The sequence below is a fragment of the Silurus meridionalis genome, chromosome 22 (assembly GCF_014805685.1).
Source record: "Silurus meridionalis isolate SWU-2019-XX chromosome 22, ASM1480568v1, whole genome shotgun sequence".
NCBI classification, from domain to species: Eukaryota; Metazoa; Chordata; class Actinopteri; order Siluriformes; family Siluridae; genus Silurus; species Silurus meridionalis.
In genome coordinates, this window is record NC_060905.1 from 18577605 (window position 1) to 18603127 (window position 25523).

A 25523-nucleotide genomic window follows, 5' to 3' on the forward strand; every position below is an offset into this window, starting at 1 on the left:
TATATATATATATATATATATATATTTTTTTTTTTTTTTTTTTCCTATCATTTAATAATCTTTAATTTAAGTCAATTTCCAGCTCCAGGCCCCTAAATATGGTCCCAGACCACACACAAACACACTCCAGCTCCAATTCTCCAATCTACTCCAATCTATTTTGTTCTACTGATACTGGAGCATGACCACTTGACCTTCCCATCAGTAAGTCAGAGCCTTAATCACTGAGAACGGCCTGCCCATTAACGCAACTAAATCCTATTGAATACTGATCCTATCTGGGATGAACTGGATCACAAGGTCAGAAAGTATTCTTTTTACAAGTTTACAACTGTCCTGATGATTTATGTAATTTAAATTAATTGCTTTAAAACATTTACAAGAATATTTTGCCTTCATGCTCTATGTTGAGTTTGGTTTCACTAATAATAAATATACATTTGCATAAAGCATCAATATTTCTCCATGCACATGTTGATTAAAATCTCAATAACTTGAAAAGTGTGCGATTAAGTTGCAATTAATCACGAGTTAACTCATGACAATCAGAGAGAGCATGATGGACTAAAAAAGACTTTTTTTTTTTTTTATGGAGTTGAAATAATTACATTTATTAATAAAAATATAATAATTATAAAATGAAGTAAAATGTTAATACAGTACAGTACTGTATACATAAAATACCATTTTTGGGGTGGCGTCCGTTTATAATGGGTTTTCATTTCTCACGGGTTGTTATCCGCACAGGGAATTACTGTGTGTGTGTGAGTAAATATATATATATATATATATATATATATATATATATATATATATATATATATATATATATATATTTATATAGGATCAAAACATTATATCTTTGAAGACCTGAGAAAACATTTTATCAATGCCATATTGTAAAGTATAATATAATTTCTTAACCTGACATATGGACATAGTTTATAGTTCCTACCTGCTTGCTCCATCATCATGTTATTAAAGCCCCAGTGATGATACAGCACAGCCAGGTCATGAGGACTGCAATTCTTCAAGAAACTGTAGATGTCTGCAATTGCTCCTGGACTGTCTCCAGTCTGCTGCTTTTTAGCCTGTGAGTGTGAAGATGATCCACCTATCATCTGATGACTGAGCCTACTCCAGAGGTCATATCCTGGTGAGCTCTCCGTGTCCTGGGCTGGAGGTTCAGCTCGGCTAGAGGTCTGAGGTTTGGGACTTCTCTGCTCCGAGGCATTGTGCTTGCTGGTGAGCATGAAGCGGAGTCCTTCTTGAGGCATTGAGCTACTTTCCATCAATCTGCTCCCTGTCTTTTGAGGACTTGGTTTTGGTCTTGCTTTACTTGTCGATGAAGTAATATATTGATGAGAATCTGTCTTGTTCTTGGTGCTCTTGACTTCATCTACCCGGGACCTGCTGGGATTTTGTTTAGAGGGTTGTGATAGTCGTCCAGCATGCTGGCCTTTGCTTTGTGAGTAAGTGGATTCGCCGTTGCTGCTGCTGCTGCTGCTTTGAGGCTTGTCCTTGTTTCCTCTGGGGCTTAATTCAGGGGGACTTGTGCGGAGGATTCGAGTCTGAGGCAGTGAAGGGCAATCCTTGCCTTCCAAAAATGGAGGTGGTCCAGTACGCCTCTTGAATTCAAGAATGGACTTAGGTCCCTTAACACCATTTTTAGGAGCCCATTTAGGTATCAGAGTGGTGCTGTCGATTTTATGTGCAATTCTTTGATGGATCCAGAGAACCTCAGGGTACAATGTGGTATGGGAACAGTACGGGCACTCATGCCTTATTAGACCATTCTGTACTGAGTCAAGATCTTCTGCTTTACCACTTTTAACCTCCACGGAGAGATTCAATAGACTAGCATGCGTTTTGTCAGAACTGCCCTCTTCATGGCCTTTGCTCTTCTCATCTTCATTCTCATTGTTCTTGGAGGAAAGTGCTGTGCTGCTTAGTGCTGCCCTCTCCAGGTGGGTGGAGGTGCTGTCGGGCCAATAGGACTGCTGGAGTAGTGCATTCCTCAGCCTGGGGAAGCCACTGTGGCTGGTGGAAGGAGTGTGGCTTTGGGTGATCATGCTGTTTAAGGCCTCATTGCTGACAGCTGCATGCTGATTGCATACGTGAGACACCAGAGCAGCTGAATCAGCAGTGCTGAAATCACAGTGGTCGCAGGTGTATGGCTTTTTATCTACGTGCACAGAAAAAGGATAAAAGAACTTACATGAAATCGTTTATCTTACATGAGAAAATGGCAATTAAACCCAATGTATTTTTATAACAATATATTATAATGCAGTTAACAGTTGCATTATCATATTAATCATGCAGTTATCCTTACTGAACATTTATTGCTTGATGTATGCAATTAAGGTCAAAAGTTTACACACCCCAGGACAGACTTTAGAAGTATCTAGAATAACCACATCCTTTTAATAATACCACTTCCATTGCAACATCTTTTTTGATCTACTACAGTAACAAATATTCCCCAATAACTAGTATCACCAATAAATTAGCCTATAACTAAAACTGGAATAAAACTTTTCCTCTGGTGTTCTCATAATAGTGTTGGAGTGCACTGTCACTGTTACTGTCATGCTACATATGATTTACATCATCTATATTTCCTCCTCATCAAACTGTACAATGAGCCCTAGAACACTGTGGATACATGCATCCTGGAAGACACCACAAATATCAGCATGGAAATGTTTAATCATAGAGTAAATGTAATCAGTCAAAAATAAGTTTATATTGATTTTGCAATAATTGTTCAGTCTAAGGAGACGAAGGGATCCAAACTATGGCAGCTGAGCAGAGCTATTCCTTATTCTGGTCATCAATCAATCTGCTTATTAAAGACAAAGGTTCAGAGTACATACCGATCCTTGCTGTACATTATGTACAATCTACATACATGGATACTGTTGTTTAACAACAACTGCATAAAAAAAAAAAAACTCTCCTATGTTGTAGTGATTTGAAATTTTAGGCTCTAACGTTATTTCCACTTTACCCACAAGATGGCAGCACTTGACTGTGCAAAGACTGGTTCTTTCTGTTCCATTATCAGCACTGTAATATTGTACATTACTTATTTTTATTGTATTGATAATAATTATGTGGCTCAAACCAATGATCGGTGATGCTTTAGAGATAATTTGAGCTTTCTTGGAATTCACATTTGAGATCCAGGCGGTTATAAAACTTGTCACACCGGTGCAGTTGGATAAAGCGTTTCGGTATTTGTGCACACAAATGATCCTACTGTAAAATGTACTGTCATTTCGTTCAAACAAGCCCATTAAGTAATCCTAACCACAGAATGGGGCAATGTGTGTGAGCAGTAGCTGCATCCACCCACACATTCAGCTGTGAGAACAGAAGAGCATAAGGAAGGCATAAGAGGGAGTAACTGAGAGGGCCTGGGAACACAGCCTGAACCCACCTTCTCTCATCTGTCACTGAGATGTTTGTTTACATTGAGTTTGTCTGGAACCAGCCGTAGCCCTTCTCTCTCTCTCTCTCTCTCTCTCTCTCTCTCTCTCTCTTTCTCTGCCATCTGTTTTATATTTGGTGCTTGAGCCTGGCTGCTGTATGGTTCTCTTTTTGGCCTCTGAGGGATGCTTCTTCAGCCAAATCAAAGTAGGAGGTCCTCACACATTAACTCTTCACAAGTTATGACCGTTCCCATACATTACATTTCCACCAAAGCACACATAGCCAGCCTTTCGACCCAGAACCTTAGTCAGTAGTGATTACTTTCTCACACACTGCAATAAAGTGCATTGTCTTTTTCTATTTTTTGTTTGTTTTTCTTTCATTCAGGAATAAAGAGACCTTTTTTGTCATCTAGATTAAAAGCAAGCAAACCCAATCTTTTTTCAAGCCAACTCCTCCTTCATTAGGCTTTATTCATTGAGAATTCATTGGCTTCATTCTTAGTTTTGCTGTACAGCTGCTTTGGGGCAATGTCTATTGTTAGTGGTGTACAAATAAAACCGAATGAAATGAAATTGAATTGAATTAAATTTTTTATGTGTTTAAGCATATTGCTGAGTGATGGGGTAGAACATAAACAGAGGACAGTCAATGAGACAAAACAATGGACAATACAAGGTAACAGGTAAATGCAGCATGGACATGGACCTTCTCTTGATGCTTGGTTGGGTAGGGGGAGGATTATGAATTTAATAAATATGTATAACACCAACATAATGTTTTCAGATTCTGTGAATGTTACAGGTTGACTTATCCAGCAATCAACTCTCTGCAAAAATCCATACAGATAGTTTTTCCAGGTCGCATCTGTTGCTGGAGCGGTTGAGAAGGCCTGCTGTCATTACGAGAGCAGCCTCTAGAGGCGAATAACTGACTTCACATGCTGCTTCACATTTTTTTATTATAATTTATTATTGATTATTTATATAATTACATTTATTTAGATGATTAATATATTCATATTTATTGAATTTCTCACATTTTCATGATTCAGTACTGTTTTTTCTTTTTATTTTTGATATAAAGTTCAGTATAATTTTACATGGAGTATAATGTTTGTTTTTTATTCAGTACCCATTTTAAAAAGTATCAGTTGATTAATCGGTGATCAATCCAAAGTACAATCCAATCTAGCTAACAATATCGAGAAAAACAGTTGACCTCTAATACTGATTCATTCAAATATTTTGTGCCAATTGGATGGTTAGTGCTGTATTATTGTTAACTATATTAAAATTTAGCAGCTGCTTTCAAAGACTTAGGTCAGAAAGTGAGTAATGTTTGAAATGACAAGTGTGATTCCTTTAGAAGCTGATCTGTTTGAGGATGTTGTACAGAGAAGGATGTGAGGGAGTTGATCAGGACACTGATGATCACATATTGGTTAGAGATATTAATAGATATTGCAATGATTTTTTTTATCAGTAAGGAATGTTCAATACAACTGCACAGTGAACTAACCTGAAAGTTTCATGACAGAATTATTGTTAGACCTTCGTCAGGAATAAAGACTTTGTAAGATTACTGTCCTGAATGTTTTTGTTACTGAGAAAGCCTTTTGGGTGTGTATTTTTACATAAGCTCTGCATAGAAAAGGGAAGAGCACACAAGAAGGATCATAAAACAGTTCAGGGGGTTGTCTTCCTGAGACAGGAAATCCTAAAATAGCATCATGCAAAGCAAGTGCACAAAGTCCACAGTCAAATAAGCCAAAAAACAGACAAATCAGTAGTGTTTAGTTCTCTGCAATAACCGTTGTGGTCTACAGAGCTGCTTCAGATGGCCAAAACTAAGAAGCCTTAAAGGTTTTATGAAGACAGCTTCAAGAACTCTTTTTTTTCTCCATTAAATCTTTAAAAGGTGAATGACCAGGGAGCTCTACTTTCCTTAAGTATCATTCCTTAAACTAATAACTCTTTACTTTACTGGAACCCAATGGGAGTTTTTTAAGATTTGAATCTAAGATTATAATTATACAGTGATCTCACCAAAGAGTCACTGTGGTATAATCAACTGTGCTTCGACGTTTTCCCACAAGATGTCCCCCTCCTCCATTACTCAGAAAGCTCATACAGGGAGTATCGTAATCCCTCAGCACACATGCAAACCCTTTGGTGTAACAGGTTCTGCATGTTATAAGGGTTTTTTTCACTTGGCAAGCTTTTTTTACTACAAAAGGCGATTCAGCTTTAGAGCTGTATTGCAAGAAGTGAAAAACATGTCTGTACACAATAGTGCCATTGCTGCGTTTAGCTCATGGAATCAAACAAAAAGGATGCTGTCTTTCAGTACTGTCTGTATTTATAAGGTAGTGGCCACGCTTTCCGTTTAATATCCAGCATTAACACCTCATTTTAGTACCATTTGTCCTGGGTGTGCTAAAGTGTAACAGTGGTACAGTCCGACACTATTATTCTTTCCCTCACTTCTTGCTATGAAATACCATAACATTGCAACATTGGTTGGAAATGATGTAAGTGTGGCCTTCTCTTACCTGTATCTTCAGGGCAATTATTCAGGCTTTGGTCCTCTTGAGAGTTCACAGGTTTAGAAAGACCTGGCTGTGTGTTTGGAAAGAGATTTTGTAGAGAAACCCCATTTATGCTTTCGCTCATGCTGCCATGTCTTATGAGCATGTGAATCACCATCTGTTGCTGAGTTCGGAATCCTTTTCCACACTCCAAGCACTCCGAGGTCTTATTCTGGGGATTTTTATGGCCATGACAAAAAGATGGACGATATTCTGAGTCACACAAACTCTCAGCATCTCCACCTGCTATCGATGTCTGCCCAACATTTCTCTGGTGCTCGGTGGCCATGCTGGTGCTGTTCGAGCCTTGGGTCACCGTCCCTCGTCTCTTCTTATTGGGGATACTGAGAGTGGCATCCAATTGTTTCTTTCGTTTCTCCTGTCTCAGGAGAACATATTCACCTTTTTTCTTGTCATAGACAACATCTGCATCTGCTAACCTCTCCTCCCAGCCCAGGCCTTTTTCAGAAACCTCCATCACCCTGCCTCTGGTGGCCAGCTGCCACGCCTGATAACTGCTAACAGGATCCAACTCGGGGATTCTCTTACCAACCATCCCTTTTCCTTCTGAAAGCTTCTCCATCTCACCTGCCGTTCTCAAGTTTAGGCACTCGAGGAACCGTCTCTTGGTGAGAGGAGATAAAAGACCATCATCGCTGTTAGTAGAATGATCTCTGTTCTTGTGAACTTGCTCGTGGAGCTGCAAGCTTTTGCGGTCATGGAAAAAGTTACCACATTTGGCACACAGTTCATATATACAAACATCATTTATTAAGGATGCTTCGACCTGTGTCACCTCATTAACCGTCGCAGGAAGTTCAGAATCAGTCTTTGGCTTGGTCTTGGTGTTGTGCGTTTTCATGTGGCTACGCAAAAACCAGGGTTCACGGAATCGACGACCACAAATCCGACAACCATGATCCCGAGTGTTCTGATGCTTCTTCATGTGGGCTTTGAGGAACCAGGCTTGGGTGAAGATTTGGTCACACTGATCACAGGGAAAGTCCCCTTTACCAAGCTCATTCTCTTTCTCAGCTTCCTCCATGTTGGGACCTTCCTCCATTGTGGAGTTCTCCTCTGTGGGATGTGTGTTTTGTGCCTCTGCCTGCAAGTGCTTTTCCTGCGAGGAATCATGAAAGTTTTGCATATGCAGCTCCAGCTCAGCTTGACTCCGGAGCCTCTTCCTACATAGTGAGCACTGCTTTCCTCCCTCACTGTTTGCTCTCTCTTTTTTAACCCCTTTCTTTCTTGTCTTTGTGGTTTCCTCGCCACTGACCACTTTGTTGCAAGCAGACGTGCTTTCAGTTGGGCTAGAACAACCACCCTGCTCCTCAGGAACTCCACCTTCCTTGTCTCCTTCATCTTCTACCTCTTCCTCGTTGCCTCCAGTGTTCTTAATCATACTGTCTCCCTTATGGGTGCGAATGTGGGCTTTCAGACTGCCTTTTTGGGCACTACGATGTTGGCAATGGGGGCACTTGTACGGCTTTTCCCCTGTGTGCTTCCTCATGTGCTGGGACAATGAGCTCAAGAAAAGAAAGGTCTTGCCGCAGAGGTCACAGTTGTGAACTTGATTCTTTTCCTCATCAGGTTCATTATGCAGTTTTTTGGAAAGGGAGTTGTCCGTGACCTCTTTCCGTTCAACTTCCATGTCAAACTATGAGTGTTCTGCCTTGTTGCTATCTTCTGTTGCTATGTCTTTATAAATCCGTGTCTGTCTTGGTCATACGTCTTGAATGGAAGTTCTCTTCGCAGAAAGTATCATTGCTAAGTATTTTATGCAAGGTGTGTTGTTTTTATCTTGATCACAGCTGTTGGAGAAGCTTCTGCTGGGAATCATTTTTACCAACCGGAGCTTGACTTCATTCTGGGACCTGCTGAGCACACAAGTACAGTGTTATAGAATAAGCCAGATTAGGGGTGTACTATATATATATATATATTACATATAACACACTCAGCTAAATATCATCCAATTATAATTATCGATAAAATAAAATAAATTATTAAAAAAATATTAAACATTAAATTTAACGGTCATGAGTTCAAATCCCAGCCACACCAACTTGCTACTCCTGGGCCCCTGAGCAAGACCCCTAACCCTCTACCTGATTGATTGTTTGAATGAAATAAATGTAAGTTGCTCTGGATAAGTACGCCTGCTAAATATCGCAAATATAAATGTAAATAGTCGATCAGTACCATTTGTTTTAGATGATCTAAATTGCATAAACTTTCTCATCATCTTAACCCAGACGAGACAAGAGCTCACACACTGAGTACGTTAAACTTCCATGACCTTGGACTATGTGAAGGTTAAGTGCTATCAGTCTTTTTGTTTGCTTTTTTCCTCTATACAAGTTAAAGATGTGATCAGTGCAGTGTAACTGGATATGTGTACGACACACAATGGACTCTATTGATACACTATTTAACAAGAAGGAGAGCAGGATAGAGCAAACATCATTAGTATGTCTAATGTGTCATTATGTGAGATACCTTCAGGCTTGGATGAGGCGCTGCCCGATTGCACCCTGACAGTCTGATGTTTAAAAAAAAAAAAAAACAGAGAGAAAAACTTTCTAATGCCCTCACCAACTAAGTACAAATACAGTAGAAATACATGTTATACTGTCACCTGTTCTTTGTTTGTAATATCTAAGCGATATTATTTTAGTCATTACAATAAGAAGGACATTGTAATATTTCAGTAATCAGTAATCACTTAGTCCACTCAGGAACTGGGGATTTCCTGCCATTTTGTCTTGTGTTTGCATTTGCTCTAAACAGACAGTTCTCTTTCTCAGTAAATACAGTCTCTACATTGTGTCTGAGATTCCTTGTATAAAATGTTTGTTTAATGGTTTTAGAGTTCAGGAGTGGTGTATATGTATATGGATGTGTATGTTGTCTGTAAGAATGTTTATTGGTGTATAAATGTAAGTGTGTAAGGCTTTGTCTGTAGAACCAGTGCCAGTCTCATCCCAGTCCCAGTTCAGCTTCGCCTTGTAGTCAGAATGACTGATGGCTATGAGCTTACAGACTTAAACCATGTGTGTGTGTGTGTGTGTGTGTGTGTGTGCACTGAGGCATTAAGCGCTGCATTCCCCATGAGCAGGACAGGAGAGGAGCTGGGCTGGGATGAAGCCTCAGGGCCAACCCTCCCTTTTCCTAACCAATCAATAATCCATTATAAAACAACTGCATTTCACCACACACTCTGACAGAAAAAAACACACAGCACTGGACTGACTCAGAGAAAACAGACTGTACAGGAAAAAAAGAAAAAGAAAATCATTACATAAAACTAACCGCAGTTTATTTTTCAGGAGCGAGGGAGTGTAAAGTGTCTACATTATTTAAATAAAAGTCCAGATCAGAATTCAGTTCGATTTTTTGTTTGATTTCATTTTCGTGTATTTTCACTGGTAAAAAAACGCTGATCAACAGGACAGACAGTGAAATTCTAAATTACGTGAATCGTGTTTGGTACATAAACACAACGTGTTCCAGTTGCAGTGCTGCTGGGAGGTTTGGGAGGTGTGTAAAAGGACACAAACACACACTCACACAAAACATGCAAAACAACAGCAGTGGGGTTATTATTCAATCGTGCTCGTTCTCCCAGGGCTTACCTCAGCTCTGCTGACCTACTTATCCCCAGACAGTTGAGCTCATCTTGGGGCTCTATCAATGCAGGATCAGTGCATTTTTTCAAATTGAGCTTCTGTTTCTGTGTGTGTGTGTGTGTGTGTGTGTGTGTGTGTGTGTCCTTATCCAAAGGCTGTGTGTACTCAGATGCTCAGGGACAAATATCTAACTACAATGTGATCTAGGACAGGCAAGAAAACGGGAAAGTAAATTACTAGAGACAGGCCAAAGAATGTATGTATCCTGTTTGATTAAGTGCTTTGTGTTTGTAAAACTCACCCCAACCCCTCGACCTGACCCAAAAAAATCACAAGAAGGAACATGGATCAGTGATTTGACATCTTTTACAGAACAAACAAGTCTTCAGTGCTCCTGCCGTGAAGCATTTTCTAATGATAACAATAATCCTGCTGAAACGTACGATATGTTTGAACTGGGAGTGGCTGCAATGCTGTTTCAGCATTTTCCGACTGTGGCTTTAAGGAGCTTTAGTCTTATAAAACCTTGTAGGTCATAGTAACCTCTACCTAATTAACATTTAGTAATGTATCATCGATTCGATCTGCATTTGGTGTTGTTTCATTGATTTTTTTCCCCTCGTAATGCTTATTATCATAAAGTCCTGACTGTATTCATCCAGCACATGTGTAAAGTGTAAAGTACATTCTCATGAGATGAGATGATTGCTAGTAGGCACTTCCTTTTTTCTTTTCTGAAACGATCCAGAGATTCCACCAGTCTACAATTTGCATTGTGTGCCTCACACTAGAACTGTCACAATAGTTCATGTCTGTACCTCCTCTTAGCAGCAGGGAGTAAGGCACCACCATTGTTAGGATCTGGCCTGTGCTAGGGCCGAGCCTAAAACTCGTCTTCACAAAAAGACAAAGGAGAAACCATCTTATTTCAGCCTCCCCCTGAAATCCTAACGGTGATCTAGATGAGAACTCTGAACCACTGAGGCTAACGCTGGAGTAAATATAATACCCGAGTGCACCAATGGTTGCTACAACAACGTCTCAAAGGAACACACCGTAGGGATTTGTAACAGAGGAGAAAGAGAGCTGAGTGACAGCATTGCACTCTTGGTTTTGAATTGCAAACAAAAAAAAACTATTCCAGATTACAGATGTGATCACGAGATAAAACCGTGAGGCTAGAAGTTAACAACAGTTTCTTTCAGTCAGCACATGAAGCTCAGTGGTGCTGCTTTCACATGGTGAAGGGATTCCTTTGTTCACTTGTGTTTGTTAACCAGAGCCTCATGCTTTCCACACATACACACACCAGAATAAAGCATAATTCATACATCAGAAAAAAAAGAATTGATATAGGAAACTTTAGGGCTGTTGTTTTCTGGTCCATCGTTTGAGTTTTCAGAGCCAAATCTACCAGTCAAAGTGTAATTAATAATAAAGAAAATGGACAGGAGCCAAAACTAAACTAGAACAGGAATTTACCAATCATTCATTACATCAAACAACAATATTATTATACTAATGTATATTTACCGTATTTTCAGTGAGAACAGTGAGAACAGTTTCAGTTTTGTACACACTATTTAAACACTTGACATTGCAGCATTTACAGTCCCACCCTGCAGTGGATCTACTGTGGTGCTCTTCATGAGACTGCTGACATAATGAGTACAAATATGGCTCCAGTTACAAACCTCACAGCGTCTTTTAATTTCATTTTGTTTTGTTTGGTTTTCTTTTGCAGCACAAAACACCATTTCCTCATGAATATACACCCAAAAAAATACAGCTTATCTGCTGATACAGAATAATAGCCAATAACATCATTTCATTCATTTCTTTTTTTACATTTGGTCTTCATTCTGTTCTGTTAAAACGTTTGACATTTCAATTTCTAGTATTTTCTTTTAATAATGTATTTACTGATGCAGTATCAGTATTGGACCAGAATCAGCCTGAGCTGCTATCTGGGTCCATCGTTAAAGTGCGTACCAAACATCATATTGGGTATCAGACCATTATTGGAGCTCTGATATGACTATTGTATTAAATATTGTTTTGCAGGTTGAGTTTTGATTTACAGGCTGAAAGGAATACAAATTACATGCATAATTTAATACAACTGAAGGGCAGGTATTAAATTTGCAAAAGCTCGATTCAACCTTGTTTTCAATGATATCTTAATATCTACTTATTCAAAATCTAATCATGAGAAAGTTTACAAATTTATATTATGAATTCTTGGAAAAGTTTGCATTTCTTTACATAGCTTTATGTTAATAAAGATTCTATGTAATGTTAAATTGCTTTATTACTCAATTTTGATTACTCAAAAAATAAATATTTGTGATTAGATGTAAAAAAAAAAACCTTTGCTACCTTAGTAAGACTCATACAAACATTAATCCAAAAGTCAATGCACCTTATGTTGGGTTCTTATTAAATTAGAGCTGCTGTGTTATTATTTAATAACAAAATCGAATCATAACAATATAAAATTTTATTAAGTTAAAAAATAAATACATTTGTGTAGAAGGCTTATATGGCCACATATTTATGATTAATGTCTAATAGACTAGCTGGATGTTTTTCCAAATACGTTTGCACTGTTTACATTGCAGTGACGTTAAAAGCATTTAAATATCACGAAGACCTGATCAGCATCCTTTCCCAGCTGTTAGTGTTTGGAGTAGGATGGGATGGTTATGATTATACCGGTTTCTATGGCTGCTGTTACTTCAGGATACATGCAACCTTAGGTTCACCCTCCCCACTGTCTGAGCTCTGCATTTCATCTGATACATCTGCAGTAGCAGCTACTTCTGCTTCTCTCTTATACAGGCAGTACAATCTGACTCAGCACATTGCTTTCTACAGTCATCAATAAACTGAGCAATTAATTCTGTAAAATAAATGACAAATAAAAAATTAAGAAATAACATAGAGCATGTGATTATATATATATATATATATATATATATATATATGAAACCACATAATCATGCACATGCACATGAAAAGAAACAGAGAGGATAAGCACATGTAGACTCATGTCTGTAACACACAGCCCTAAGCTAGTGATCCATTTTCTCTTTTCTCCCTGCACTTCTTTCTCATGCTGATGAATACCCATGTCCAGTCAGCTGTCCACAAGTTTATTCAACCTGACGGCCAGACCAGCTCAGCACAAACACCCCATGCTCTGGACACTGCTCCTCTGCTCTGAGCCAGTGCCTGTGTGTTTGCTATTTCATGTGTGTGTGTGTGTGTGTGTGTGTGTGTGTGTGTGTGTGTGTGTGTGTGTGTGTAAAATCTCATGACATTCAGCTCTCGATTGAAGTGTATCAGCTATTTACATACTGAATGTAAATCGTCAATACATCTATGCATGTTTTTTAATAATGTGTTTGAGCCTGGACGTCACTGTGTGTGTTTTTCCAATGTGTGTGTGAGTGTGTGTAAGACCCCACACTTCTGTTGTTTCCTACTGATAATGCACATTCCAAAAATCTGTTTCAGTATTTTAACATTTTAACGCTCAGAAGTGTCTTCTCCAAAGAACACCCAAATCTCTAAAGTAATAGATATTCAGTGCAATTCAATTCAATTTAATTATATATATATATATATATATTTTTTTTTTTTTTTACGATGAACTCAGCTCTACTAATGTACATAGATTAAAGATGTAAATTTTTAATTCATAGATTATCGATCCCTAGATACTAAGTCGACTATAAAAAAGGTTGATGTTGTAATGAACAGACTTCTATAAAGCCAGTGATTTACAACCTAAACTCCATACCGAGGTTACATAAACTTTATTACCTTTAATTAACCAATCATCACCACTCGTTATCAGTTTTCTTTACATAATACAATTAGCAAGCAGGTCATGGAAACCTCAGCATGGCTGAACAGACCCTTCCCTGGATCGCCATGTGAATGTTAGGAGGGTGCGATGGGCATCTGCTGATAGGATTATAGCACTGCAGTGGCTTATGCTCCACTGAAGCACATTAACAGAGAGTCTAAATGTAGACCTGCAGGTACAGAGCCATTTCTCCAGTCCTGAAACGGTCATAAGCCAAAAATCTGATCTGAGATTTGTGCTTTTTTTTAGGTCACTTTACATTTTCCTTACATACTGACAAAAGTTGTGTAATATGTGACCTAAAACCCATCCGCTCATTACATCTTTGCGATAGGGCCAAAGTCACTTCTCGAAATCCTGTGAGCCAGGAAATAATCCTCTCAGTTTCCTGAGGCATTGAGACGTTTTGATTGACAGCATTGTCCGAAATAAAAACAAGCTTCCTAAAGCTGAGGCCGTTAGATTCACAGATGATCTCAAAACACTGAATAAATGCTACCACATTATTCACATGTAATAATCTTTGAATGGTTCCAGCCTTAGGCTCAGCAGATGTGTATAAAGAAAAGGGTTTGCTGTAGTAGTGTCCAATATATTTAACAAACAGCTGTAGCTTTAGCAAGCGTAGATTTCTAACCATGAACCAGCTCAGCTTCTGTGGCAGATCCTCTGTTGTGGCTTATCCAATCACACGTAGTCACATGCAGTGAATTATTTAGCTGTTGCCAGCTCATCAGATCAGACACTAGTCACAAGGCTAGACACATTCATTCAGAATAAAAGAAAAAAACTATTTTCATTTGTCATTTAAATCTTTTCCAGCCTGGATTGATTAACAAAGTGTATGTAGAGTGTAGAGAGAGTATAGGTTTATTCTTCCCACTTCAGATTTTAAATAAAGTGTTATTGAATTGTTTTCCTCCAGCTGTCAATATAAATCAAAGCCACATAGTCAACAAGGCAAAGAATCATTTATACTTTATATTAAACATGCAAGCTGGTGTTTGTCTAATATACTGTATATGCAAAGCTGCTAAATTCTCTTGATCAGTCAGTATGAGTATGAGTGTTATGCAAATCTACCCTAAGGAAAGGTCTATATCAGGCCAGCAACTCATTTAGAGACCCTTTACATAAAGCCAGGTGTTGACCAATCAGCAGCCCAGAATGAGCAGATTTTGTTTTCAGGATATTCGGCTTCTATTCAATGATGCCCAACAATAAAAAGGGACAGAATCCTAATTCTTACTTAATTTCACACAAAAAAATAATACTAATTTGGTATGTACCGCATGTTTCTATGTAATTCACATCACAATGACCACAATGATGTTCCCTCAATGAGAAATGATCTGTTCAGGAATCAGGAAGATGCATCAGGAAGATGCAGGTGAGTGGAAACACTGACAAATCCAAGCCGAAGAGCAACACAGAGTCATCATTAATGCATCTCCTGCTTACCACCTGGTGTTTAGACGTTTGTGATACAGGTCTACCCCGACCACTGTGTATACATATGAGACGCCTAAACTTGATCTCACGGTGACCTTTGATTTGACCTTGCCATGCTTTACATTAGAAGAGAAAAGAAATCCCAGAAAAACATCTTTATTTCTAATATATCATTTAACATATGTTTTGCTTTACTTTGAAGCTGCAAGAAATTCAAACTGAAATGAAATGTAGGGAATAGAAGTAAATACGACTTGGAAATTTGGAAACACTTTTGTTAAATAAAACTTGAAATATAAACGCAATGTCTTTCATTAAAGGTCACTAATATTATAAGCACATGGCTGCAGAACTTCTAGTCTGAATAGCTCTATTAGGATCGAACTCTATCGTCCTATAAATGCGATTCTTATATTCTATATTTTATGTATTCTTTCCATATTTTCATTGTACTATAATTTACTATTGTACTACTATCATATTACAGGAGTTAAGCAGATTACAGAGTCATGTATTCTGAAGGAGACTGAACAGAAAATCTGAATCTGAATGACTGAGAATCTTCACAGACAGTCATGTTTTCTATTTATTTATTTTTATTCTAAATATTATGAAATCATAATCTGCCACCGTACCATAAAACTGGCATCAGGTTTGGTCTTTGGTCCTCCATAGGAAAAGATTTGTGCATCTCTGGTGTACATGCACAGACATTTCTACACTCTCCCTCCTTCAATTCTGTAGATATTCACACAGTATGTAAGCGTGTGTTCAGTAAGCTTGTACATCTGTTTAAAAAATAATATAATAGTTACTGTATAATGAACAATTTATAATAAACAATGATCTCCCCCAAAAAATAAAATTTTTTAAATAGTTGCCCTCATTGTCTCAGTATGTACGTGATACACGAGGACTCTGGTTTGAAGTTGGACTATAATCCCGTGGTATTAACTTGCTCTCTAAAAAAACTCTCCCTCTCAACAGGGATTAGATTATCATGCTAAGGTCAGCTCAGACACACACACACACACACACACACACACACACACACACTCTCTCTCTCTCTCTCTTTCTTTTTTTTTTTCTTTCGCTCCTTCTAAGTGGTATAGTTTTTATGTTTACTTTATGTCTATATTATAACAATGTAACTGAAAACAAATGCATTATTGAAATGAACACATAATGTTTAATTTTAAGAATCTCATAGAAAATGCTGGAGGTGTTACTACAGGTGTGTGTGTCCAGACTCGCATCCGCTATTACACAACCAAAAACATGCTTATATATGAGTGCAGGTGAGCGCCAGACACCAAAGCTGTTTAAAGCACTAACCAGATAGAGGTAGAGGTAGAGATAGAGATAGAGGAAGATATAGAGGTAGAGGTAGAGAAAGAGATAGAGGTAGAGATAGAGGTAGAGATAGAGATAGAGGAAGATATAGAGGTAGAGGTAGAGAAAGAGATAGAGGTAGAGATAGAGAGATAGAGATAGAGATAGAAGAAGATATAGAGGTAGAGATAGAGATAGAGGTAGAGATAGAGGTAGAGGTAGAGATAAAGGAAGATATAGAGGTAGAGGTAGAGGTAGAGGTAGAGAAAGAGATAGAGATAGAGGAAGATATAGAGGTAGAGATAGAGGTAGAGATAGAGAAAGATATAGAGGTAGAGATAGAAATAGAGGTAGAGAAAAAATAGAAGTAGAGATAGAGGAAGATATAGAGGTAGAGGTAGAGGTAGAGGTAGAGATAGAGATAGAGAGATAGAGGTAGAGGTAGAGATGAGATAGAGGTAGAGATAGATATAGAGGTAGAGATAGATATAGAAGTAGAGGTAGAAATAGAGGTAGAGATAGAGGAAGATATAGAGGTAGATATAAAGGTAGAGATAGAGGTAGAGGTAGAGATAGAGATAGAGGAAGATATAGAGGTAGAGATAGAGATAGAGGTGAGGTAGAGATAGATAGAGGTAGAGATAGAGGAAGATAGAGGTAGAGGTAGAGATAGATATAGAGGTAGAGGTAGAGATAGAGATAGAGATAGAGGTAGAGATAAAGGTAGAGATAGATATAGAGGTAGAGGTAGAGATAGAGATAGATATAGAGGTAGAGATAGAGGTAGAGATATTTGCATTACCTCTCTAATTTATTAGGAGCCTAAATTACTCTGTACTCTGCAAAAAAACACACCAATTGCTGTGATTATCTAAAGCTAACCTTTGCCCAACCCCCATTCAGTCTCATTATCCAGGCCTCTGACTTCAACATCAGTATTGATTTCTATATTTACAACTCACAACAGAACAATGTAGCACAGGCAGGAAACTGAACTCACACCCAGGAATACTAAGCGTCTTGCTTTAGTTTGTTAAAACTGCTGTTTACATTATAAAACATGACCTATTTATAAACTACACTGCACACATCATCATATCACATGACTCCATCGTTCCTCCAGTTTCAGGGCTTTATCCTGGTCAGGATCAACATAAAGAGTGCAGAAATGATTCTGGGAACTCTGTGGAGGTGAGACGAAAACAAAAACTCCTGACAAAAGTATCTCCAAAATGTCTGATCAGATACCAATACTGACCCTCATCCAAACCTGCTATCTGTCTTCAAGGTTGAGTGACGCTGCAGGTCGGTCCGGACTTTGTGAGAATATCCGTCTTTGGCATTAAAGGACGCAGTGCAAGCCCAGATGCCTTTCTCACAGCCTTGTCTGTGTTGCTTCTCTCTCTGTTTATTTATTAATGTCGAGTCACACAGTGGCGTCTCTTGGACAACAAATACTGTTTATCATAGCAGAACAATGAGAGCTAGCTGGAGAGAAAGCAGACGTGATATAACGCTCCTGATCATACCACCTAGATTCCATTTCCTTTATCAAATCAATGAGGCAGGTTTTGAAAGTGTGATTTGCTGAAAATTTCCTTAGAAATCCAGATGTGCTGAAAGACAAAAAGGAGCGCATTTCAGATTTCAGGGTTCTAGCTCTAGAAGGATCATCAATGTGTCTGCAGGAAGAGCAGTTTTAAGGTTTTTTCTTTAGTAAGCCGAGTAAGAAACTGTAATCTAATACCATGAAAACCATCTCTCCCCCCCCCGACCCCCCCTCCTCCTCCTCCTCCTCCTCCTCCCTCTCTCTCTCTCTCCCTCTCTCTCTCTTTCTCTGTTCCTGTTTCGGGTCTGCTCAAAAGGTCTATCTGTCTATTACATCTAACTGCATTGCCCATCTGTCTCGTGTGTGTGTGTGTGTGTGTGTGTGTGTGTGTGTGTGTGTGTGTGTGTGTGTGTGTGTGCGTGCTAATTTCACTAAAAGATCTCTGCTCTCTGTTAGAGTTCTGACTTCCTGTTTATGAAGTGAACAGCCGAGTGCAACAATAGATTCTGGATTCTGGTCTGGCAGAAGAATAAACCCTAAACACACAGCAGTTTCTAAAGCTGTGTGTGTACACACCTTTCACAAGCCCCTTTCACCGACTCGTACCACGTCAAAGACGCAACAGGTTTTGCCACTGCATACAGAGATCTATAAAATCCAAATGTCCGAGCGAGAATCTCATTCTCATGCGACAAAAACAAAGAAAGCTGAAGAGCACTTCCTGTTTGTACCTTTTTTTTTATACACAGACAGGAATCGAGACCTTCCCTGATTTTCTCCACTATTCTAAGAGCAATGTTCAGAAAGCTGTTGATCCTGGAACAGCAGCTCTGTCTGTGGTTCCTGTGCTTCAAGACAGCTGTTTATTTAATGTGGTTGTAACATGTTATCGCTCCGATAAATACGGTTTATTAACAGGGGTTTATATGGTGTATTGTCATGAGGCTGATAATACGCAGATTAATACACATGTTTTGGATCCTTTCACCACGTCATCGACTGTTTTCTTAAATGCTTTATCATTGTCAAAGATTCATATCACCGCAAAATGCACAAAAAACATCATTATTCAGATCGAGCCACAGAACAGAGAATTCATGCAAACTATAAAATGCTACACATCATACCAAAAGTATTTGGACATCTGACTTTTCCAGCCATAAGTGGTTCTTCCCCAAACCATTCATTTCCATAGGATGTCTTTGGGTGTGGTAACATGAAATTCTCCCTTTATTTGAACTAGGAGACCCAAACCTGTTCCAGCATGCCAATGCCCTTGTGCACAAAGCCAACTTTATGAATATCTGCTTGGATTTACATTGGATGGAGTAAAAAGATCTCCTGCTATATAGCTATAAACCCTACTGAACACCTTTGGGATGAATGTGCACACTGACTGCACCCCAGGCCTCCTCACCTTCTCACCAACATCACTACCTGACTTTACTCACAACCGTGTGAATGAATCTCACACAAATCTCTACAAAATCCAGTGGAACATCTTCCCGGAAGAGTGGAGGTTATTATAACTGCAAATCGGGACTAAGTGCTGAATGGGATGTTCAAGAATGCACAAACAAATCATATGGTCAGGTGCCCACAAACGTTTGTAGATATAATGTAGTGTTAAAAGGGTGTTTATGTCAATGAATGTAATTATTGATGCATCAGCATTCCAGTCCAAACCAAAATGGTGGCCTTTACATGACATCTTCACCAAGTTGTTAAATAAACACTGGTTTAAAATGAAAATAAATTAATAATATATAATATTAAACTGTATTGTTAATCCGCTTTAGGAGGATTCTGGCTTAATTAAACACGTGTTTTTGATGAAGTCTACAAAAGCACCTTTGTGAGCCGTTCTGGATAAATGCATTTGGCGAATGCTGTAAACATAACTGTTAATGGCACTCAGGGTGCTGAAGACAAAGTGGGCTTGTGGGTGATGATATTTCAACAATAAATAAAGCAAATAGCAAAATATATAAATGTTACACTTCCACATATGAACATATGATATATAGAATTATATATATAGAATTAATTGGTTTATAGAGTTTTTTTAGAGTCGTGTGGATGACATCATCCTACACTCATCATTCAACATAATGCCTACAACAAAAATTTTAATTACAAGCATTTTGACCAGATATCAAGTCAAATATCAGCCGTACTTCAGCCATACACAGACGTTATAACTTTACCCGCTTATTTATTTATTCCCCACAATTTACAATGCAGTGTGCTGAAATCGCAAAATCTAATTCCTCATAATGGGTTGATTCGTTTTTCACAGCAGCGGCACCGAAAGTGGTTCCAGCAGTAATTCGAATCACAGGTTTCTATTCACGTGCTCACGCCATGATAATAGTGAATTATAGTTCACATTATAGAGCTGATCTTATTGGGCAATGTCACAACATCACAGAGTAGAGTTGTTTTTCTGTTACAGTGTAATATGTTATTCCTTACATAACTATTCTCGTCTTTGAGCCTTGAAACCTAAACCTTTGACACTGCCAAAAGGCTTACATAAAACACACACATACACACACACACACACACACACACACACACACACACATTAAAAAAGGGTTCGCCATTTTTAAACTGCAGCCCAAGGCGATATAGAGAGTTTGTGAAGGAAGGCAATCAACAGAAACATTAGCACATGTGGAACACCCCCCTCCCCACACACACCCACACACACTCACTCACACACACACGTCAAGGCTCACAAATAAAACCCACTGATTAGCAAATAGGCCAAGTAACTTGTGAATGCACTGTACAAACTATGAGTGAGTAATGGACAAATCAGAAGAAACGTGAACCAACAAAATGAAATTCCAACTTCTGAGCAGGAGCTGTTTAAAGAAATACAGCCACCATTTTCTGTATCTAAAAGGTATCCGTACACTTCAGACCCTGCGGGATTTTATGCAACTCCAGCTGGACATCTGCTGCCAAAATCGGCAGGATTATGCCATTTAATCTCAGCCTGACAAAGAAGTGAACTAATGCTGCTCATACTCATTTTAGCGCTATTTAACATAAAGCAACGTAATGCGATGCAGCATGCGAGAATGCCCTGACCACTCAGAGAGACAGTAGTTGTACTGTGTCTCCTTGAGATTTTAAGAAAGTGGCATGAAGAGAACAGAGATGCATTTAATTCTGAGAATTGGGAATGAGCATGCTGGTGAAATGGAGCTCCTCATAAAACGTCACAAACCCACAAAAAGCCCTTTACATTCAAACCACAAGCTAAAACAAGCATGTGCTTTGACTTCACCACTGCCAGCATGCTAATAACACAAAAACAACAACGCTGTTTTCACCATTATGTGCCCTACTTGTGTAATGGGGCTGCCAACTTAGCAAACCCCGCCACAAAGTGCCTATAATAGCTAGCAAAACCTAAGAAGGTTTGGAGTTCAGACACAGTCACAGGATGAGGCCACTGGGTTACCACCTCAATTTTCTTTGGGTCTGTTTCTACACCTCCAGAAGAGATAACATGCCCAAAATAACTTACTTTTTCTCTGAAAAACAGTTTTCTAGCTTCACTTTAAGTCCCTCAGCTCGCAGACGACCCAACGCTACCTTCAATCGCTGCACATGTTGCTGCACAGATGAAGAGACAATAATGTCATCCAGATATAACAAAACAGCTGCTTTGGAGCACTTCTCAAATCATCCTTAATACTTGCAAACCAGTAAGTGCATTTCTTAAAACAATTTGCACAACAAATTAGATTTCTTTTAAAAGCCTTTACTTTTCTTAGAATCCTTAGTTCTTAGCTCAAAAGTATTTGTTAATGAAAATCTCATAACTATCAGAATAACAAGTCATTTTGTCATCGGGCACAAACAAAATGTTTAGTCGTGTTGTCAGTATGATGGCGCAGGGTTTCAGTTTTTCCTGATGTAAACTACGGTTTGGATCACAATGAGTGAAAATGCACGAGGCTGAATTTCTTCTGTTTGGCGTCTATGAATCTCAACTGCACAAATGTGCACATTACACAGAGACCAGACAGGATTCACACTTTTACTGTACTATATTAGTGTTAATTTTTTCTTAATTGTTCATCTATTTTCAGAAATGATAATTCTGTGATTTGCTCCGTCTGTCGCCAATTAAAGGTTTATTAGTTCCACCTTTGACCTGTTTTAGAGAACCAGTTACTCATCAGTTGCTCTTGATGCCGTTTACTCTCCTTCATTAGTGACATTCAAGATTCATCTGCACAATTCATCAATTCAACACATTTACAAAACAAAATGTTGAATAGAAATTTAAGCTTCACAGATGAAGACAACTGGTTTAACCATTTTGCATTCAATGACTTATGCAGTGGATCCCACTTCATGTGGAGTTTGGACACTAAACCTCTTTGAGTGTTCAAAGGCTCTGGCATGGGGAAGCCGGCGTTGGATCTATGAGGATCTCAGATGTTGAGCTATTTTATGAGTTGCTCAGTAGCTCCTGGTTCTACAACCTCAAATGACTGTAGAAAGAACATTACTCATAATCTTACACTCCAGTGCTCATGTTAGTTTTCACTCTCCAGTGTTCTGTATTGTTTAAAGATTTATAATCACACTCTTGATATCACCCAAATGAGGATGGGTTCCCCTTTTGAGTCTGGTTCCTCTCAATGTTTCTTCCTCATAACATCTAAGGGAGTTTTTCCTTGCCACAGTTGCCATGGCTGCTCATCAGGGATAAATGCACACCATTCACCTTAACTGTTGATTTCTGTAAAGCTGCTTTGAGACAATGTCTGTTGTGAAAAGCGCTATAGAAATAAACTGACTTGACTTGTGCAATGGACTGATGCCGAAATGTTTTGAGGATTAAAACTATTCAGGTAAGAAGGAGTATAATATATTTTATATATTAATATATTAATTAAATGAATGTACCAAAGCATTTGCAATTTGATTTTAACAAGAAATTGCTTTTATGATGTGCACAAGTGATGACATGATGTGGAAATTTGAAGGCATGCAGTACATGAAAAAAATATTTTCATTTTCACAATCCTCAAAAACCTCGAAAGACACTCGAATTTGACAAAGATTCTGCATTTCACTAACCTTCATCCTTGACACGGAAGATTTGACTCTGAATGGTGACTTTATTCCTTTGACTACTGAGAGAAATCCCTGGAGCTGGTGCTAATAATAAACTCTGCATGCTTTCTCACAGGGCCAGATGTTAAAGCACACAGATTTGTTGATATTCTGGGTCTTTTTTTCCGATTTAGGAATGTGTTTAGGCCAGTGTGATCTCGACTAAGCCAAGACTGAACGAGCTGACATTACAGAAACAAATCATCGTCTTTATCAAAATATCTTTTTTCTCTCTTTCTTTCGTTCTTTCATTCTTTCGTTCTTTCATTCTTGCATGGACAAACCAAACTGAATAATTGAACGGAGCAAGCACTTGACCTCCCCAGGCTCCAATTAGTGCACATCTATGTCCTTCATTTTGCTGAACACATCCCATAGAGAGTGAAGAGAGAGAGAGAGAGAGAGAGAGAGAGACAAAGACAGTACTAAACAGTATGTAGTTAGAAAGGTTTTTCAGAAAAGAAGGTTTTAAGCAAAGTGTGATCTCTGCAATGTCATTTTATTTGTAACAATATTTTCAGTAATTGACACGCAGCAGGTTTTGATGTACCAATAAAAAAGCCAGAGGTTAAACAAGGAAAGAAAAAAAACTCCTCCTCATGTAATTCTTTAGATTTTATATATATATATAAATAGTGTATAGTATCCAGGTGTAAAGGAGTAAGGAGTAAAAATTTAGGTTGATGCAACATTAAATGTATTTGCGGAATGTTCAATATTGTGAACGAGTCCTAAGACGAGTGCGGAACACTCTTTATGATTACAGCAGCAACTCTGACATACAAATCTACTTGATTCACCTGAGATGATCCACAGAATCAATACTCTGACTTTGGATTAATCATTTTTTTAAGAGGTGCAGATCTTTAAAGTGTTGGTGTGCTGGCATCACAGAAAGTGAAATACAAGTGAAAAAGAAAGCAGAAGTAGTAAAGTGACACTCATTCAGTGTTCATTAGTTTTTTGTTTCATCACATAAAAAAAAAACATGAATTCAGATGCCTTTGTTCCTGTTTTGAATAAAAAACTAAAAGCAGAAAAGGGAGGAAATGGCTTTGTTTCTGAGCACACAAATAAGAGAAAACTTATTTACTTACTTATTTATTCTTTTTTCCTTTATTAATTTAATCACACAAAGTATAGTAATTAAAATCTTGCAATACTATATATGAACAATATTTACTGAAGTGCACAATATCCCAACTGGAAGTAGGATTTAATTAGGGTTTTTTCTTAGAATGAAATGCCCACTCTGTAGCCATGTGCACAAACAATTAATAATACAAAACAAACTAGAGCCTGACATTCAGAAATCTCAGACAATCTTGTAGGACATGGTGCAAAGTGGGGCAGGGCAGAGTGTTGCGGGGCAGGAAGGGGCAGGAGTGTTCTGCAATGAGTGTAAGAAGAGGACATGTGCAGGACTTCCATTTCCTGTCACACTCTTGTTGCTTCTAAAAAAGCACATAGATATTCATATGAACCTTTCGGTGAAAATCCTAATGACAGGTAACGTGCTTTACTGCAGAAACTCATAATCTTGTCTCTGCATTTCAATAATTTTTACTTTAAATATCAGTCTTCTTTATGATTTACAGCTTTAAAGGCACCCCAGGAATGCCTGTCTATACACAGTCTGTCTATCTGTCTGTCTGTACTGTTTGTACTGTCTGTCTGTCTGTCTGTCTGTACTGTCTGTCTGTCTGTACTGTTTGTACTGTCTGTCTGTCTGTACTGTTGTCTGTACCGTTTGTACTGTCTGTCTGTCTGTCTGTACTGTTGTCTGTCTGTCTGTCTGTCTGTACTGTTGTCTGTCTGTTTGTACTGTCTGTACTGTCTGTACTGTTTGTCTGTCCCTATGTCTGTGTTGTAGCTCTATGTTGTTTAGTGTAGCACCAGGGTTCTGGAGGAACGTTGTCTCGTTTTTACTGTGTACTGTGTACCACTGTGTAAAGTAAAAATGACAATAAAAGCCTCTTGACTTGACTTGACTCCAGACAAACATTAAAAAATGGATGGTCTGTGCCTTTTTTGTTTATTTGAGAAAAAATGTATTGTCTAAGTGTTAATGTTGATGCAGAGGTATGGATTCCAAACCACCGGACTGTTTAGTTTGGAACGCTGTACAGGAAGACGTCCACACATTGCCATGCTTTGCTGTGTGACCTGCTGTGGTGTCCTCACGTTCCTTCTGCTGCCAAGACCACCACTAGTCCCCTTCCTGAACACGAGCCCAACGCCACATTCAACACACGGAATACATATAAATATAAATAGCACACTGACTTCAAATCAGGACACGTGTATACAAACTGTATATTTTCTTACTTACTGCTTCCTCATGACCGCTGAGTAGAATACCTTTCAATTTGCTCTTTTTTCATACTTCTCAACAAATGTCATGTTTTTATCAATTTCTTGTTGAAATTTTATGTTGTAGAACATCCTAAAGACAACTCAAAATTCTCATAAACAGATATATTTATACACATATGGTTCTTCCCCAAACTGTTA

The 25523-nt window shown here is 38.4% G+C and overlaps 1 protein-coding gene across 4 annotated transcripts in view; it reads right to left on the reverse strand.

Annotated features, from left to right (window-relative positions):
- Positions 1-25523, reverse strand: part of znf516 (zinc finger protein 516) — a 48356-nt gene that overhangs the window by 14166 nt on the left and 8667 nt on the right. For 2 of the 4 annotated variants that reach the window (XM_046834741.1, XM_046834744.1), the window contains exons 2-3: positions 5993-7902; positions 956-2185 (exon numbers count right to left, since the gene is read on the reverse strand). In XM_046834741.1, coding sequence (XP_046690697.1) covers positions 956-2185; positions 5993-7679 — 2917 coding nt within the window. In that variant the 5' untranslated portion in view covers positions 7680-7902. Of the gene's footprint in view, positions 1-955; positions 2186-5992; positions 7906-17573; positions 17903-25523 lie in introns of those variants that run through there. The other 2 variants (XM_046834743.1, XM_046834742.1) reach the window with 2 other exon arrangements.